Source organism: Polyodon spathula, chromosome 24 (genome assembly GCF_017654505.1).
Source record: "Polyodon spathula isolate WHYD16114869_AA chromosome 24, ASM1765450v1, whole genome shotgun sequence".
In the NCBI taxonomy this organism is placed as follows: Eukaryota; Metazoa; Chordata; class Actinopteri; order Acipenseriformes; family Polyodontidae; genus Polyodon; species Polyodon spathula.
The window spans coordinates 9,153,654-9,169,447 of record NC_054557.1 but is presented as its reverse complement, the minus strand read 5'-3'; the positions used below and the strand labels follow the sequence as shown (position 1 = coordinate 9,169,447).

The 15,794-nt window shown below is 33.1% G+C and overlaps 2 protein-coding genes across 4 annotated transcripts in view; both read left to right on the top strand.

Annotated features, from left to right (window-relative positions):
* The window catches only part of LOC121298847 (fibroblast growth factor 7-like), a 13,391-nt gene extending 11,804 nt beyond the window's left edge, over positions 1-1,587 (top strand). For both annotated transcript variants that reach the window (XM_041226095.1, XM_041226094.1), the window contains one exon: positions 1-1,587. This exon is cut by the window's left edge and continues 480 nt beyond it. The gene's annotated coding sequence lies outside the window, so the exon portion shown is untranslated.
* Positions 1,588-11,373: 9,786 nt separating this feature from the next.
* On the top strand, positions 11,374-15,766 carry LOC121299216 (tRNA-uridine aminocarboxypropyltransferase 1-like). 2 transcript variants are annotated; one of them, XM_041226860.1, is made up of 5 exons: positions 11,374-11,426; positions 12,109-12,399; positions 12,793-12,936; positions 13,394-13,679; positions 14,186-15,766. In XM_041226860.1, the coding sequence occupies exons 2-5, from the start codon at positions 12,130-12,132 to the stop codon at positions 14,413-14,415; spliced, it is 930 nt and encodes a 309-aa protein (XP_041082794.1). In that variant the 5' UTR covers positions 11,374-11,426; positions 12,109-12,129; the 3' UTR covers positions 14,416-15,766. The 2 variants fall into 2 exon arrangements, with proteins under 2 accessions (XP_041082794.1, XP_041082793.1); XM_041226859.1 differs by lacking the exon at positions 11,374-11,426 and adding an exon at positions 11,440-11,567.
* Positions 15,767-15,794: the final 28 nt, after the last annotated feature.

Here is a 15,794-nt window from a genome sequence, read left to right as displayed (position 1 = left end):
AAGCTGCATTTATGACCTGCTATTCTGGCCACTTTTGATATTTGTAACTGGCTAGTGCCTTGATTAGTTATTTACATGGCTGCTAAAGTTATTCAAAGGGAAGTGTTATAAATGTTATTTAAATTATATACAATTCTGAAGCTGCTGGAGTAACTAATGTTAAATCACCAAATGGACAGTTCTAAATAGAGGAACAGTACTTTAAGCTTTGGTTGACTGTCCCTTTACACACATTACTAATCTAAATAAAAAATAAACAATAGCTTAAAATACAAGGCACTGTATTGATAAGAACTTTTTATTTAAAGCATTCCACTTTCTGTTGTGTTTTTGTTTTGTTTTAATACACCCCCCCACCACCACCACAAAGACTAAAAAAAAAACCACGGGCTAAGTGGTAAGACAAGTAAGCAAATTGAGGTAAATTAAACACAGTAGGGCTTACATTTGTGCATGTATCGTTTATATAAACAGTGTGATTTTTGTTATACATCTGCATAAACATTAAAAGATAGCTCAAATGGATGTCATGGCTAGAAAAATTGGACTTGCATTATTAAATAGGCACATTTCCCCATTCCCATAATAACATCTCTCATTATCTTGTAGACTTGATTTTAATGGCTGTGGATGACAACATTTGCGTGCTAGTACGTTTGGAATTCATTTAAATAGTCAATTTGCATAGCTCCATGAGAATAGCATGCTAAATGCAAAATTTTCATGACAAAGGAAAGCTACACGCAAACCTATTTAGTCATGCTACAAGGAAAAGTAAGGGCAACCAATAAGGGCAACGGAGCACTCCAAAATAGCATAACAATAGCATGACAACATCTTACTTTCTGATGTAACCTTAGTCACTGCCGGAAATGCAGTCTCATACAGTTTACTTCCGATACAATGTTGTTTATCTCATGTTGTAACACTACATTTTCCTTGACGTTAACAAAACACTTAATTTTTGTATACCATGCTTCTTTATAAAACTCCAAACTTAAAAAAAAAAAAAAAATTATAGTCTCTATAGGGCAATAACATTAGCATGTGTTCAAGATTGTGTTTGAACTTTATTGTTGTATGTTATTTAAGTTGATATTATTTATATACAATTCATATTAAGTTATGTCTGTTTCACATGTTCTTGTTTTTTTTTTTTTTTTTTTTTTTTTTTTAAACAACAACATTGTCTGGTCACAGATATAATATAGAAGTCCTTATACGCAGGCATGCACAGAAGCTTGAACACAATGCTCTTGCCAGTAAACACAGGATGGCAGGCAAAAAATGACAGCCTACACAAATTCCTACAGTAGAAGGCAAATAAGGGGCATAACAACATGCCATATATACAGTTTCACATTTTGCCAAATACAAATAATAGTGTTTCACAAAACAGTGCCAACATAAACCCCACTCAAGCTTGTCAAACCCACCCATCAAAATAATTGTTTTTGTAAAATAAGCATCATCACCACTGACAAACTAATACCAGTGCAGTAAAATGTTATTCTCTGAAGATGCAATTGTAAAATTTGTGTTTAAATAAGAAATAAAATAACTAAATGCTGTTGCATCTATGCAAATGCCTTTGTCGAGCGTTATTTATCTAGTCATTGTGTTGTACTGTACCATAACATTTCTTGACCCAATATACTGCACATTACATTTTTTGCTATGTAGTTCCATTGAAACACTGTTGCATGTTCTGCCAGTTCTATTGTCAATTCAACTCTTGTGTTCTTTCTATTCCTTAAGGATGTTATCTTCAAGTATTACTCATCCTTGTTAGGCAGCTTTTTGGGTCTTCAGTCCTGGGTTTGTCAATTGCAGATGATATTTCTATGTACTTGTTGATTAGACTATGTAACACAATTTTTGTTCCTGGGTAGTAAGTGTGATTTCCTAATTGCTTATGCCTCAAAAGTATAGAAAATAACTATTATTCCCCACAAACTTTGCTTTTGTGACCAGGACAGTGATATTTCAAAATATCACTATTTCCAATGGGAAAACGGGCAAATGTGTGTCTTTTCATTCACATAAAGTCAGAAAAAAACAACATATAAATCCAAATTAACATGTATTTATACTAAAGTAATACAAAAATGACTACAAAAGATTTAGAAATGAGTAGTTTCGAGATTTACGATTATACTGTAAATACAGTATAATCATAAATCTCGAAAAACTACTCACTTCTAAATCTTTTGTAGTCATTTTTGTATTAGACACAATATAGATATATAATTTTGTTATTAAAAATAGAGTTTCCGCCACCAGGCAAATCATTTCTGGTCTGTTTCTTATCAATACAGTGCCTTGTATTAGGGTTTTCTGGAATAAATCTCTTACCTGTCCAGCTAGCTCCGGAGTCAGGTCTATTATCATTGGCTATGTATATCTCCCATAAACCTTTTGGATGCCAGAACAGGCAACATTAATATGCAATAGAAAAACGGTTAAATTGCTTTTAAAAGGATTATAGCAATATGTACATACATTATTTACAGAAAGTTTTAATGGCCTATGATTCACAGTCATATTCAAGAATTTTTTTTTCAAATGCCCTTTTAAGCACTGAAAAATGACCTTCCCTGGCTTGGAACTGATCAACTTGTATGTAAGAAAAATGTGCTTATGAACAAGGATCTCCTCCCAATGGTATTACTTACTCCACCCATTTCATTGCAGTCAGTCTCTAAATGGTCTCTATGTATGCTTTACCTGGTCCTTTTTCTCTGATCACTACGGAAATATGAGGATCAAATTAACCAGAGGTACCCGAGGTTTACATTTTCCATATAGTAAGAATATATATATATATATATATATATATATATATATATATATATATATATATATAGATATATATATATAGATATAGATATAGATAGATAGATAGATAGATAGATAGATAGATAGATAGATAGATAGATAGCTATGCAGATATAACTGCATGACATAAACAAAATGTCAGCACATCCACTGATATTGTAATACTGAAATAAAAAGGGTTCATATTACGTATTTTAAGTGAAATTGTATGTCTGTCAAATACAAGTATACTGCAGCTAAAATACTGGCAAACTGCCTCACACATGGAAAAGTAGATACAATAAGAGCTTTACCTTATGGTTGGGTTCACATTTGGGTTCACAGATAAAAAGGCAAAAATTGGAGCGTAAACCTCTGAATCAGTTCGAACAAAAAAACATCTGAATCAAGGTGAAGTGCCTATTTATGCCAAGTCACGCAAACACAGTCTCAGCAGATCATTTCTAACATGCTCAAAATCTAAATACTCATAATTATCGTTTCAGCTTTTGTATACATCTAACTTTCATGTGGATTTTTACATTTCAGCAACCTTAACATTGACTTCTGGGCTTTTATGAATGTGCAAATCTCCTTACGAAAAGCAGAACAGACATATATAACAACATGCTTAGTAAAATATCATTTTTGTTTGGCATTTAGTTTGTGTTACCCTTCACTGTTTTTTCTTTTTAAATTTACATTACGAAATATTATACTCATTAAATAACAAGAATGCCAGTGACATACATCACCCATCACGGCTGTAAAATCTAAATTAGAGCCATTAGAAAATGTTGATGACAATGACATTCTTCAACAGTATACACATAATAGGGAATGTGAAATGTGCAATTAACACCTAAATTAGGTTAGGTAAGCAAAATAAGTTTTAGGAGCATGGTAAAGCATATTACAATGACTTATTTACAGTATGTGGAATAACCTCTTGTGTTCAACACTCCTGTAAAAATGGAAGCATTGCATACAAACAGATGGATAAACAGACATCTGAAAGTATCCTTACAATCTCAACAGCTAAAGCTCAATAATGTTAAAAACAAGGTTCATCACAACTTAATGGCGTATTCCAAATGACATATGCAAAAATGTAATTGTGACAGACAGATAGAATGCCCCTCCCCATATAGCCCCAGAATTATATATTCTCAATAACTTATATTAAAAAATGTTAATACAAAGTTGGATACGTTTTTTTTTCAGATAGATGAGAAGTGTGACACGCACGTACTGTACAGACAAATGACCGCCTCCTCTATATCACAGTGGCCGTGGATTTCTTGTACGTCTTCAGCTTACAGATGCCCTACTTAGATTTAAAGCACATAATTCACAGACCTTCGCATGCATATATTTTACCTCACAGAAACAACCCACTATTCTCTTGATAAAACTGTGCTATCAAAGTTTTAACAGATATTTGGCTCGGATCATGAGTGATTATTTTAATGCTGATATCAGTTCACTTGCTGTAAAACTCCCCCTCTGGTTTCAGGTTTTCCTCCGTTTCTGACAGTATATCAACATTACTTTAGACTAAAATATTTTTTCATAAGAGTATTACACAACCAGTTAGTTATCAAATTTTTCAAAACAAATAAAAGGGAAAACCAAGATTTGCTTTTATTGCTCAGTGGAACTTTTTTTTGGGGGGGGGGGGGGCATCTGTATTTTATTTTAAACTTGCATTTAAGTTTGTGTTTTTGTAGCTAGAAGAAAAATATATATTGACAACAAATTACTTTATTTGAAAATATGCTTGATGTTTATTTGTGAGCATTTAAAAATGTATTTTCTTACCAAATAATTTACAAGATAAGTACTACGTAAGACCAAGTCAATAAATCTGTCAAGAAAACCTAACTCCTTACCAGTTAACCATAATCTACAAAGGCACCAAATGTTCGTAAACTGGCATGGTGAAGCGTGCAGCATCATATTAATCTGAAGCGCTGACAGTGCACCAAGCCTTATTTCTCTTTACTTCTCAATATGATATGTTATCATGTTTTATCTATTAATATAAACCCCCTTAAGACAGCAATTTACAATGTAGCAAAGCTAAAGGTAATTCCAGGTCTCTAAATGTAATGCTGAAACAATTCCAGTATATATTTGGACATTGAACTAGAAGTATTCTGTAAACACAATGGCGTTTTTGGCAGCAAAACTTCCTACACAATTTTTATTAGATAAAAAATACACAAACTGCAATAAAATGCACTTCCACATCTTAAAACAGTAATAGTTACACTTTTCCCATGGAAAAACTCAAACAAACTTCAAAACCCATTTTATTACTGGTTTCAATGCTGTACATTTACTTCTTTCAAAAAGTCATAAGATGAGCCAACATTAGTTTCACACTATGACAAATTATGATAATGTTATGGTTTGGGATTCAGTTAGGTGAATGGATTTTATTATTTAATTTTTTTGAAACGTTTAGAAAACAATTGAAGTAAAAAAAATCATAAAATCATCATGACAGGACATATGGTGATAACCAAAAGAAGCGCAGTCTGATGATTTTATTGCCACATTATAGGGAATGACTGGGTTTGCTATGAACAGCTCCTTGAATCAGCATGAGGCACCGCTGATTCAATCTTGGAAAGTCTTGTTTCATTAACATTATACTCCATATTTGGTACGACAACTGCAGTCAACTGGAATATCTGGAAACACAATATAATCTGCCAATGATGTCATTTACAGAGAATGTTCATAATAATAAACATCAGCATTTCACTGACAACTGAAATACAAAAGAAACAGAACCACACACACTGCCTTGCTAGGGCTGACCTTAGGGGCCCCCAGATAAGGATCTCACTGTCTTCTGTTGAGGTCACTGTTGAGGTTTTAAAATATATAGAGAGAGAGATGAAAAATTAAGAGTGGATTGAAACACATTTTCTACTGTTGTTTTGAGTTTATTACTACCAATTATTATTTACGTGTTAATATTTGGAAAAAATGTAAAATGCATGCTGATTGAGCGAGTTTCAACAGCTTTTCATGACAATATTTGTATTATTGTTACCCTAGAAAACTTTTGTTTTTTGTTTTTTATGCAAAGCCTAAAAAAAGATTTTATACAATAAATAACAGCAGACTCTGCATTTACTTGGTCCCACTGAGGGTCTTACGACCAAGAGAGCAAATATCATCCGAAGTGACCAAAACTGCGTATATGCAGAGTCTATTATTTTTTATTTGTTTTTTCACGTGTTTTTAAATGCAGTATGTCAGGGTGCTATAATGCATTCTATTGCTGTCATTCAGCTGTATTTCACAGTTTTGATCACATTATCACAAGACAGAACCTTAAATAACAGTACATCCTTTTATGAAAAACATTCTGAGTGTGAGTTACAGGGGCTAACTCTATAATAGGAAGGCAAAACCGATTAGGGAGTGGTAATCGTTCCAGTGTAGATACCAGCAATAATAAACTAAAGAAGACTTCATAGAACAACTCCAAGTATCACAAGAAATCAGTCTCTAACCAGTTCTTATCAATACATTCTAATAGTTTATTTCATTCAACAGTAACTAATAAAGTCTGTAAAACATTTAACTAAACTGAAGCAAAAGTTACCTAGATTTTATAAAACTGACTAATTGTGGTAACTTTTGTATCCATTGGCACCAAATTGATGCACTCAAAATTAACATGCATACTTAGCAAGTTGTGTCTCAGAGCTCCTTAATTATATTAGTTTTGCCTAATTCTACAACTTTGACATTAAGAGGAAGAATAATATTGCTTGCAAGATCAATCTGTAACTTTAGAGAAGGTTGAAAGTGCTAAACCAGTGCCAAATGAGGTGCAAACTGTATTTTGTGTAAGGACTTTTTTTTTTTTTTTTTTATAAATCAGGCACATAGTTAAGTTGTGTTCAGACTAGGCTGAAAAACCGAACCGACATCGATTCCAGACCGATATGACTATCCATACTAACCCTCAGATTGGTCTGAGACCAGTTCAACTCAGACCTGCTGGAGAGTACTCAGATCAGCTTTATATAGAATAGTTTTCAAAAGATTGGTTCAAGTAGAGTCTGAGAAGACAATAGGTTCTAGAATGGTTTGCCTTTCCAGCTTCATATTACTTGGTTGTTTGGTTCTAGTTTTGTAATAAAAAAATAAAAACAGGCATTTGTCTCCTTTCAAAAAATATGAAATATCTAAGATTGTAGGTGCTTTGAAAAATGGGCTCCCTGTTTGTACACAGTAGCTACTGTTATTCAAAAAACATGTATTATAATGACTTAACATCACACACTAGGAACAAAAAGGGTTAACATTTTTATGAAATACCAGATGATGCAGGCATATCTGAAATTTAAAGGCCGCTCTATTATATGACTGTTATACTGGGATCTGTCATGTTTCTATGGGACTGGGTAACTGTTGCATGGGTTAGATCACCAAAGCTCAAAACAGAACTGCTGTATCAATTTATATTACTTTTCCTTTTAATTTTCCAGACATTTTGATAAACATGGTTTGACCTTTCTTAAAAAGACCACTTTAGAATTGTTCTCAGAACTACAAACATAAACTAAACCTTGAAAACAACAGTTAAACCTCTTTGATGAATCTGATAATATATTAGGTGTTACACCAAGAAAATGAACACAAACTTTTAAGTGCAAGCCCTATAAGGAAAATACTTAAAGTAAGGTACATTGCAAAGCACATATCGCTCAGTGCCCTATGAGAACAGATGCTATTCTTCAAATTGCTGTTCACTCATTAAATCTGGAAACATTTTTGTTTACATAATAGAATTGAACTATAACATTTTACAGCTTTTTCCAAAGCTTTCTTTACTAACATTTACAAAGTTTTTAGTTTTTTTTTTTTTTTTTTAACTGACCTTTTATAATATAAATAATATATATTTTTAATTTTCACAAAATAAACTACTGTGGGTTCTGTTTTTGCCCAACAGAAAATGGAAATTCCTGCGCTTCAGACAATTTCAAAGCACAGGTGATCGTCATAAACATGTGGACTACACCACAGGCTTCTGTACTTTTTATAACCATACGATACTGCTTTCATTATACACAACATTGTTTAGGTTTTTTTTATATAAGTTTGTTGTTTTGAAATACAGTAGCACCCCCGTCTGTCTATAAAGAATGATGCAGTGTTGTTTAATCCTGTCCTCAATTGTTTTACGATAGGCATTAAGTTAAACTTCTCAGGAATTGAGTATATCTTTTATCAATACTAATGTTAACACATACTAAAACGTTTGGTTGTTTTTAACAAAAAAGATTAAGACAAAAGTTTTTGGGCACCACTTACAACCACTTGAGATTGACCTGGTCGTGGGCACTTTTTCCATCTCTCGAGCATTGGCAACTAATTGGTAAAACCACTTTAGATCTTCCATTCTGTCCCAGAAATTATGAATACAAAAGCATAATTATGTTTTAAATGTATCTGATTTGAAGCAGAGTTCTGAAAAATATAGTTATACACCCCCACGTGTTGCTACAACTGTTTAGATAACATACCTGTAATTGTTCTTTTCATTGTTAAAATCCTAACAACTTTTTACATTTAAACTTTAAACTCTGTTTCAAAGCTCTTTTCAAAATGCCCGCTCAAGTGCCTTGATAGTGTAAGGATTATTGACCACAGTGTCAAACAGGTAACACAGCAATAACAGAAAAGCCATGTGTTGTTATGTTTTTTTTTTGTTTTTTTTCTCCATGCAGTGATTTAGAGAGGACAGATCTCAACAGAGTTTAAAATGCTCAAGTATTTTCCTGAGTAAATGTGACACAATGTATTGCCCCAATAAAACAGGGGGGAAATCCTCTCTGCTCCAACACACATCTCTGTGATATGTAAATATCACATATACAATAACAAAAGACAGGACATATGTGTTACGTATGTAAGCTTAGCATGCAAGTGTGAATACTGTCATGTTCCATTAAAACAGTAAAAAAGCTTTACCATCACAGGAAAAAAATACAGCAAAAATGTGTTTTATATCCTCTGAAACCATCTGGCTTTAGACAGATGACAGGAAATTAACATTTGCCATAACAAATAAACATAACACTCCTTCAATACACAGGAATGACAGAAAAAATACAAAATGCATGCTCTAAATAGCCATATACACAGTGTTTGCTCATCTGTGAAAATGATGGTTTTGGCACCTACACTAAATTGGAATTCATGGAGTTTACATGGGCTGTCTATCTAGCACATGTTACAATCACCAAATTCATCTCAAAACTTATTTTTGTAATTAAAAACATTATTAGCCCTGTTATGTTTTAAAAGGTGGGCTTTGTTCCTTTTTTTTTTTTAAAGAACTTTCGTAATTCTACAGTTTTACAAGTAGTTATGTGTCTTTTCAGAACACATGTTATATAACATTTTAATATTGTTTTGCTATGGTGATAAGTTAAAAACAGTACAATACATCAGGTAAAATATCAAGTGAGTTTTATTGCATTCCTATTTTAATGCAATATCTTTTATCCCATCAATTGTCAAAATGAAGACCAAAGCCAAGAAGCATAATTCCTAATGTTACAAGAAAGCATATTCACTTAATATGTTGGCAAATTGCAAAGCCTTCATTTATCACCAGGCTTAAAGGCCAAGCTGACTGTTACTTTTTGCATTAGGTCTGCCAGATGGCTAGTGAGAAGCCTGTTGATTCATAACATACAGTAATGCGAGGCAAGATTAATTTAGTGAAACGAGTGGGAAGAAGACAACCTTGCTAAACTGAACCTCCAAAGAAACATAAAACACGAATGTAATAGTTGAAAAGTCAGACATTACTGTCTGATGAACAGTCAAAATGCTATAGCAAGAAGGGCATTACCGATATATCCTTTTAAAGATCGAAAAGCATGGAAATGAGTTTGAAAGCTGTTTGAGTTTATTGCTGTGGTTATGATTGTTTTGCAACAGAAGTCAATAAAAAATCCTCTCCCCCCTCACCCCCCCCCCAAAAAAAGAATACTATGTATATAGGACAATTCCATCCATTATCTGTAAGCGCTTAATCCTATAAGGGTCGCGGTGAGCTGGAACCTAACCCGGCAGACACAGGGTACAGGGCAGGACTACACCTTGGATAGGACACCAGTTATAGGACAATTGATTTATTTAAATAACATGTGATATGCTAGACTGATATGTAAGTTTATGAATATATTTAAAATCTCTTTCAACGTAGGCCAAATCCCCATAATAACCACATTAAATCAATTATTGTTCAAGAACAGTTAAGAACCAGGCAGTCTGGAATATATATATATATATATATATATATATATATATATATATATATATATATATATATATATTAAATGTAAGTTTATTTTTGTTTATTTCACATTTTATGGTATTACATATAAAATGCTTTGCAGTCCAAGATTCTCAGGACGGTTACATTAAACTTACATTTGTACAGTAATGTATGTAGTAAGCATGCAATTTATTTAAAAAATTGTTTTTCAGTTTGCATGTACCAATATAGAATGTATTTCCAATTGCACATTACTGTAGGAGACTTCTAGGTGAAGCTGAAACTATATACATTTTCAAAGAATTCCAAGATTATTCCCGTAGGCATGTACGCCAACTAAAACGCCATTAATCAAATCACAATTTGGCAAAATATGTTGTTCGTTCAGTCTTAACTAATATTAAATGTATCTTTAAAATATCTGTCTTCATACCTCATAGGAAATCAACAAAGGCTATGCGTGTAAAGTTGTTACCAACAATATCAACATCCAGTGCACTTTTCTGAATGTTAACTGCGCTAGCGCAGGTACATAGGATCTGCTTGGCATTTGTACTGGCACGTTAGTTTTGAAGTATGGTTACACATAATCCTGGCTCTCATACCACAATGTTCCTAGCTATTCGGTACTTTCCTGCTGGCTTTAAAGAATAATAAAAGATAAGACTCTCATAACACAACACATACGATGTAATTCTAAATGCACTTCTTAAAACACTGCATTGTAACAATGGTATGCCTTACCAGCTTTTGAAACTGTAAAATTTTTTCAAAGGTTGCTGGAGGGTTTTGCATTTTTTGCAGTGTAGAATTAACTGACACAGGCAAAAGTGGTTACTGTAAAACGTCCAAACGATTCACCAGCTTTTTTATTTGCACTACTTTGCCTCTGTACATGCATACTTGGGAATAAAATAAAAACCGTGCATTTGTCTAATGCTTGGCTATAGCGACCCGTCAGTGAATCTACCAATTTCATACTTGTTTTTAGCTTTGTGTTTGTTATAAAACGTGTATGTAACTTACCCGTTATAGGCTACGCTAATCAACACAGTTAAATAAATAAATAAAAAGCATTTGTTTACACGTACTTAAAAACCAAATGTGACTAATTTCAAAGCAACGAAGAAGTTGGTGTTATCTTTTTTTATATATATAAAATCCTCGCACCACAACCATTTCAGCAGTTACTAAGCAACCACAAGCAACCTCCGTCTTCCGGTGTGATTGGTAACACTTAAATCGGACGTAAGAAACACTTCCGGTAATCTGTTCCATTTCGCTGGTATGTTGTTTGCAGAATTCAGATTTGTTTTTGTTTTTTGACATTTCATTTTGTTTATTAACACGTATAATGTACTATTGAACCCGAATCATTAAAAGTAAATTAAATATAAAAATATTGTCGCTTTACAGAGATATTAAGGTAAAATAGTAATACTCTTCAGTCGATGTTGCTTCCTCTAAATGTTGTTGTTGTTGCACTTTGCTAATGATAAATAATGTGTATTGCAAACTTTTAAAACTTTACACCGATTTACAGGAGGAAGCTTGTGTTGCAATAAATGTTAGGGGACAATAAGTGATTCAAGTGCATGTTTCAATAAGGATACACGTGCTCAAATTGACAGTCGTGTTACTTCAAATGAATGCAATTAATTCCAACTTGTTTTAAAATAATCGTATTGGTTCTTGTAGCACAATTATATCCTTTTTTAATTAGCCGTCTTTGTATTACGTACACAGCAGTGGTGTAAATAATCCATAATTATTTTAATGTGTACATTAAAATAAAATAGTATGGATTTGGAAAGAGATGGATAATGGAAATATACAGTATTCAAATATTCCGGTTTTTTTTTCATCAATAAAAATACAAATATGAAAGCTATTTTTTATTTGAAGACATGAACAAATCCAACATTATGAACACATAACAATTTCTTGATGTCTCAATGAATTTTCAGAACGTATCTTGAGTTACTGAGATGTCTTCAACCCCAATGGCTTCCTTAACAGAATCAAGCACTTTAGAGTTCCCTGACAACCACACTAAATCGTCAGCATGTTTGAGTGTTTCAACAAGCAAAGTTAACGAGCCTTTACAGAACCTGCACTTGGCATCTCATGAGGTACTTGAAAGAGCGCAGACAGCTGGAAGATCAAAATGCTCAAAATGTAGTGGTTCAAGGATGTTTTATTGTTACACGTGTTGCTCTTTAGTAGGAGTGATTGAAGACGAGATCCCCAAAGTCAAGGTTAGTACAACAACATGGTTTTACTGTACATTGTATATACTAATATGCAAGCAGAATTGGTTCCAGTAATTTTTTCATTATTTATATATATATATATATATATATATATATATATATATATATATATATATATATATATATATATATATATATATATAAACACACACATACATATACAGCAGGTCAGTCTGGTGAGTCCTGGCAATCTTAAACATGTACTGTAGCAGTTATGACAACAATACTCATATATAACGTCGATAAAAGGAAGCCCAGGAGTGGTAAAACTATATAAGCAAATGCTTTCTTTAATGCATTACATGTTTAAGACATATACTTGTCTACTTGACTTAGAGTTTTTAAAGCTGTAAATGTTATGGATGGACTGTTTTTCAGCTTCCACTGAAGATCGATATTATCAAGCATCCTAATGAAACGGATGGTAAGAGCACAGCGGTACATGCTAAACTCATTGCACCAGATGATGTTAGCATTTATACATACCCCTGCATTCCTGAGTATGAAGATAAAAGACACGAAGTAAGTATGTATTTTGCTGGGTTTTTTTTTTGTTTTTTTTTGTTTTTTTTCACTTGCAGGTATATATTTAAATATAGCAGCCTTGATAATGGTTCTCTCCTAGCAGTCTATAGAGCAAGGTATTTGTGCTGAAATGTATTTTTAGCTTATGCTTTCATACAACTGAATACTGTTGAAACTGAAAGAACAAGTTAACAGTACCTGAGAATTATTTGTAATATTTTTATAAATTAGATTCCCATGGTAAATCTCCTGCTTCCCCCCAACCCACAAGCACAAATAGTTGATATACTCTTCTTTGTTAACAGGTAGATGGTTCTTATTAGTGTTTAAATCCTTGTATAATTTTAAACTCCTAATCAAGTGCAAATAAGGATTATGTAACATAATCAATATGTCAAAAATCTAAACTGAACTCGCCAGGTAACATTGACCCATTTATTTTACTGTGTTTTAGATTGTATTAGTTTTCCCAGGTCCAGATTCAGTTACTGTAGAAGACATTATCAATCGGCTCTTAAGGCTTGCTGACAGGGGCTCTCTGTGTCTTCAAGACCACCACAGATCAGCAGAAGAACCTGCTCCTAAAAGGGTGAAGCAAGACACAGCAGCAGATGGCGAAGCCCCTTCTCTGAAGAAAGAAGCAAAGCAAGGGAGGCATAAGCATGTTCTGAAAAGAGTTGTGTTTATTGACAGTACCTGGAATCAGACCAATAAAATAGTTACTGATGAACGACTTCAAGGTAATGGAATTTGTATTAAAATTAGTAAAACAAAAGCGTTCTTCCTGTTATTGTGAATCTAAAGATTCCACATTTAGAAGCTCATCTTTGAATGCACTGAGAGATCATTGCATGAACCACAATTCCCAGGTACTGTCAAAGGCTCTAAAAGTCCAGCTGTGTTTTATCCTGGTGGAGTGTAGATTGACATAATCAACCCCCTCGTCTCTTTAGTTAATCTCTGATACATGGAAATGTAAATGTCGCTGGTGTTTAGAGATCAAGATCAATGGAATAGACCCCATTGTCCTTTTAGGGGTCTCTCTTATCTTTTAATACCTGGAGAAGGCATTGTATTGTGTAAATAATGTAGGCTACATTCATAGGATTATATGTAGGTACATGTAGCTAATACAAGTAATCCAGTCATATCAAGTCAGAGAGCATTGGAATTAAGAAATGTTGAAAAATAAGTATTTAGGATATTATTTGTTTTACATTTTAATACCCTTTTTTTTTTTTTTTAGCTTTGCTTCAAGTGGAATTGAAAACAAGGAAAACCTGTTTTTGGCGTCATCAGAAGGGATCCCCTGACACGTACCTCTCCACTATTGAGGCAATTTATTATTTCCTGGTAGACTTCCACCAGGAGTGTTTATCAGAAGAATATCATGGAGAATATGACAATCTGCTGTTTTTCTATTCATACATGCACAAGCTCATCAACAAAGCCAAGCATGCCGCAGGAAAACTGTGACTTCGTAACACACTAAACTGCAGGTGCCCATCCAGTGCCAGCTTTACCTATCTTGTTGAATGATGGATTTTCATTTTCTTATCTTGCTTTTTTTTTTTTTTTTTTACTGGTGAATTGGAAACACACAAGTGACCCATTCTTTATTGTAAAATTCTAACTAGTTATCATACATTGAATGTTGTATAAAGAATTGTTATTAGCAGTTTACAGATTCTGAAGAGCGATCAATCAAGACCTAATACAAGCTGATTAAGGAATTACAGTAATGTTTTTAAAGAGCTCCAAATCAGGTTTTCGGTTTGTGTCATTTGATTACAGTGCCTGGGTGTACTGACACAGTATGATGAAAAGTCATTTTGGGACTGTGAAGAATGTTGGGTGGGTATTGCAGCACAGGCGTTGTTTAAAAATAATAGCTATGCTAAATACACGCTCATACCCACAATAATGAGGTTTTGACATCATACAAGTCATGACACAATACATATAAACATGGTAGTGTATTGAGGTGAATGCCTCACACAATGTTCTGTTTTGAATTAAAGTAATTAAAATAAGGTCATCATCTTTCAAATTAAATTAATTTTCCCTCATTAAATGTTACAGGCCAACATAGGCAACCATCATAATCACTCAAACAAGAATCGCATTAGCTCATATGTAAAAGGGGGGTTAGTGGGTTAAAAAAAAAAAAAAAAAAAATTTGAACTTTAAAAGCATTTGTTTAATTTAAGTCAGGTTCACCAACTAATCAGAGCTAAATTGCACATACCTGTACGCTTTTTTTTTTTTTTTTTTTTTAAATATATATGCTAGTTATTTGTAACGTTCAACAGATGAAATCAATTTTTGTCTAGTAAAGTCACAGTGACACACGGATGGCTGATATTTAGTGCCATAGGGAACTAAACAGCTTAGTAGTCCTTTGTTTAAAATACTTTTGCCTTTTGAATGGGTGGTTGAACTTGTGCATCAGCGAAGGCTGCGCTATGCTCGAGTTGCACTCCCATTTATTTTTAATCTTTTCAATATTAGTCCTGTCAAATCTTCTTGGTTCCTAATACCTCTTAGTGCAATTGCCTAATGTACAGAAAATCCAGATTATTGGTTTTGTTGTAAAGTGTCTACCGACATTGTTACAACTGACAATTTTCAAATTAGAATTTCAACCTACAAATATCATATACACTGAAAAGCATGTAATTTTATGGGCAAAACTGAAACACAAGTACATTATTTAGTGACAGCTTTCCCACTACCTTTCCTTATTTATTTGTTTAAATGTATTTGTTTCCAGCATAAGTCTGTGGAATTGTCTAGCCAGTGTATTATTCACTTTGAAACGGGGCATAATATTAAGCAGGTTTAAAACAAATGAT

What these genes read in the sequence shown, in the direction of transcription:
- LOC121299216 (XM_041226860.1), top strand. Translation starts at nt 12,130, where the DNA reads ATGTCTTCAACCCCAATGGCTTCCTTAACAGAATCAAGCACTTTAGAG. An exon ending in ACGAGATCCCCAAAGTCAAG is followed by an intron (nt 12,400 to 12,792) that starts GTTAGTACAACA and finishes ACTGTTTTTCAG; the next exon opens with CTTCCACTGAAGATCGATAT. An exon ending in TACTGATGAACGACTTCAAG is followed by an intron (nt 13,680 to 14,185) that starts GTAATGGAATTT and finishes TTTTTTTTTTAG; the next exon opens with CTTTGCTTCAAGTGGAATTG.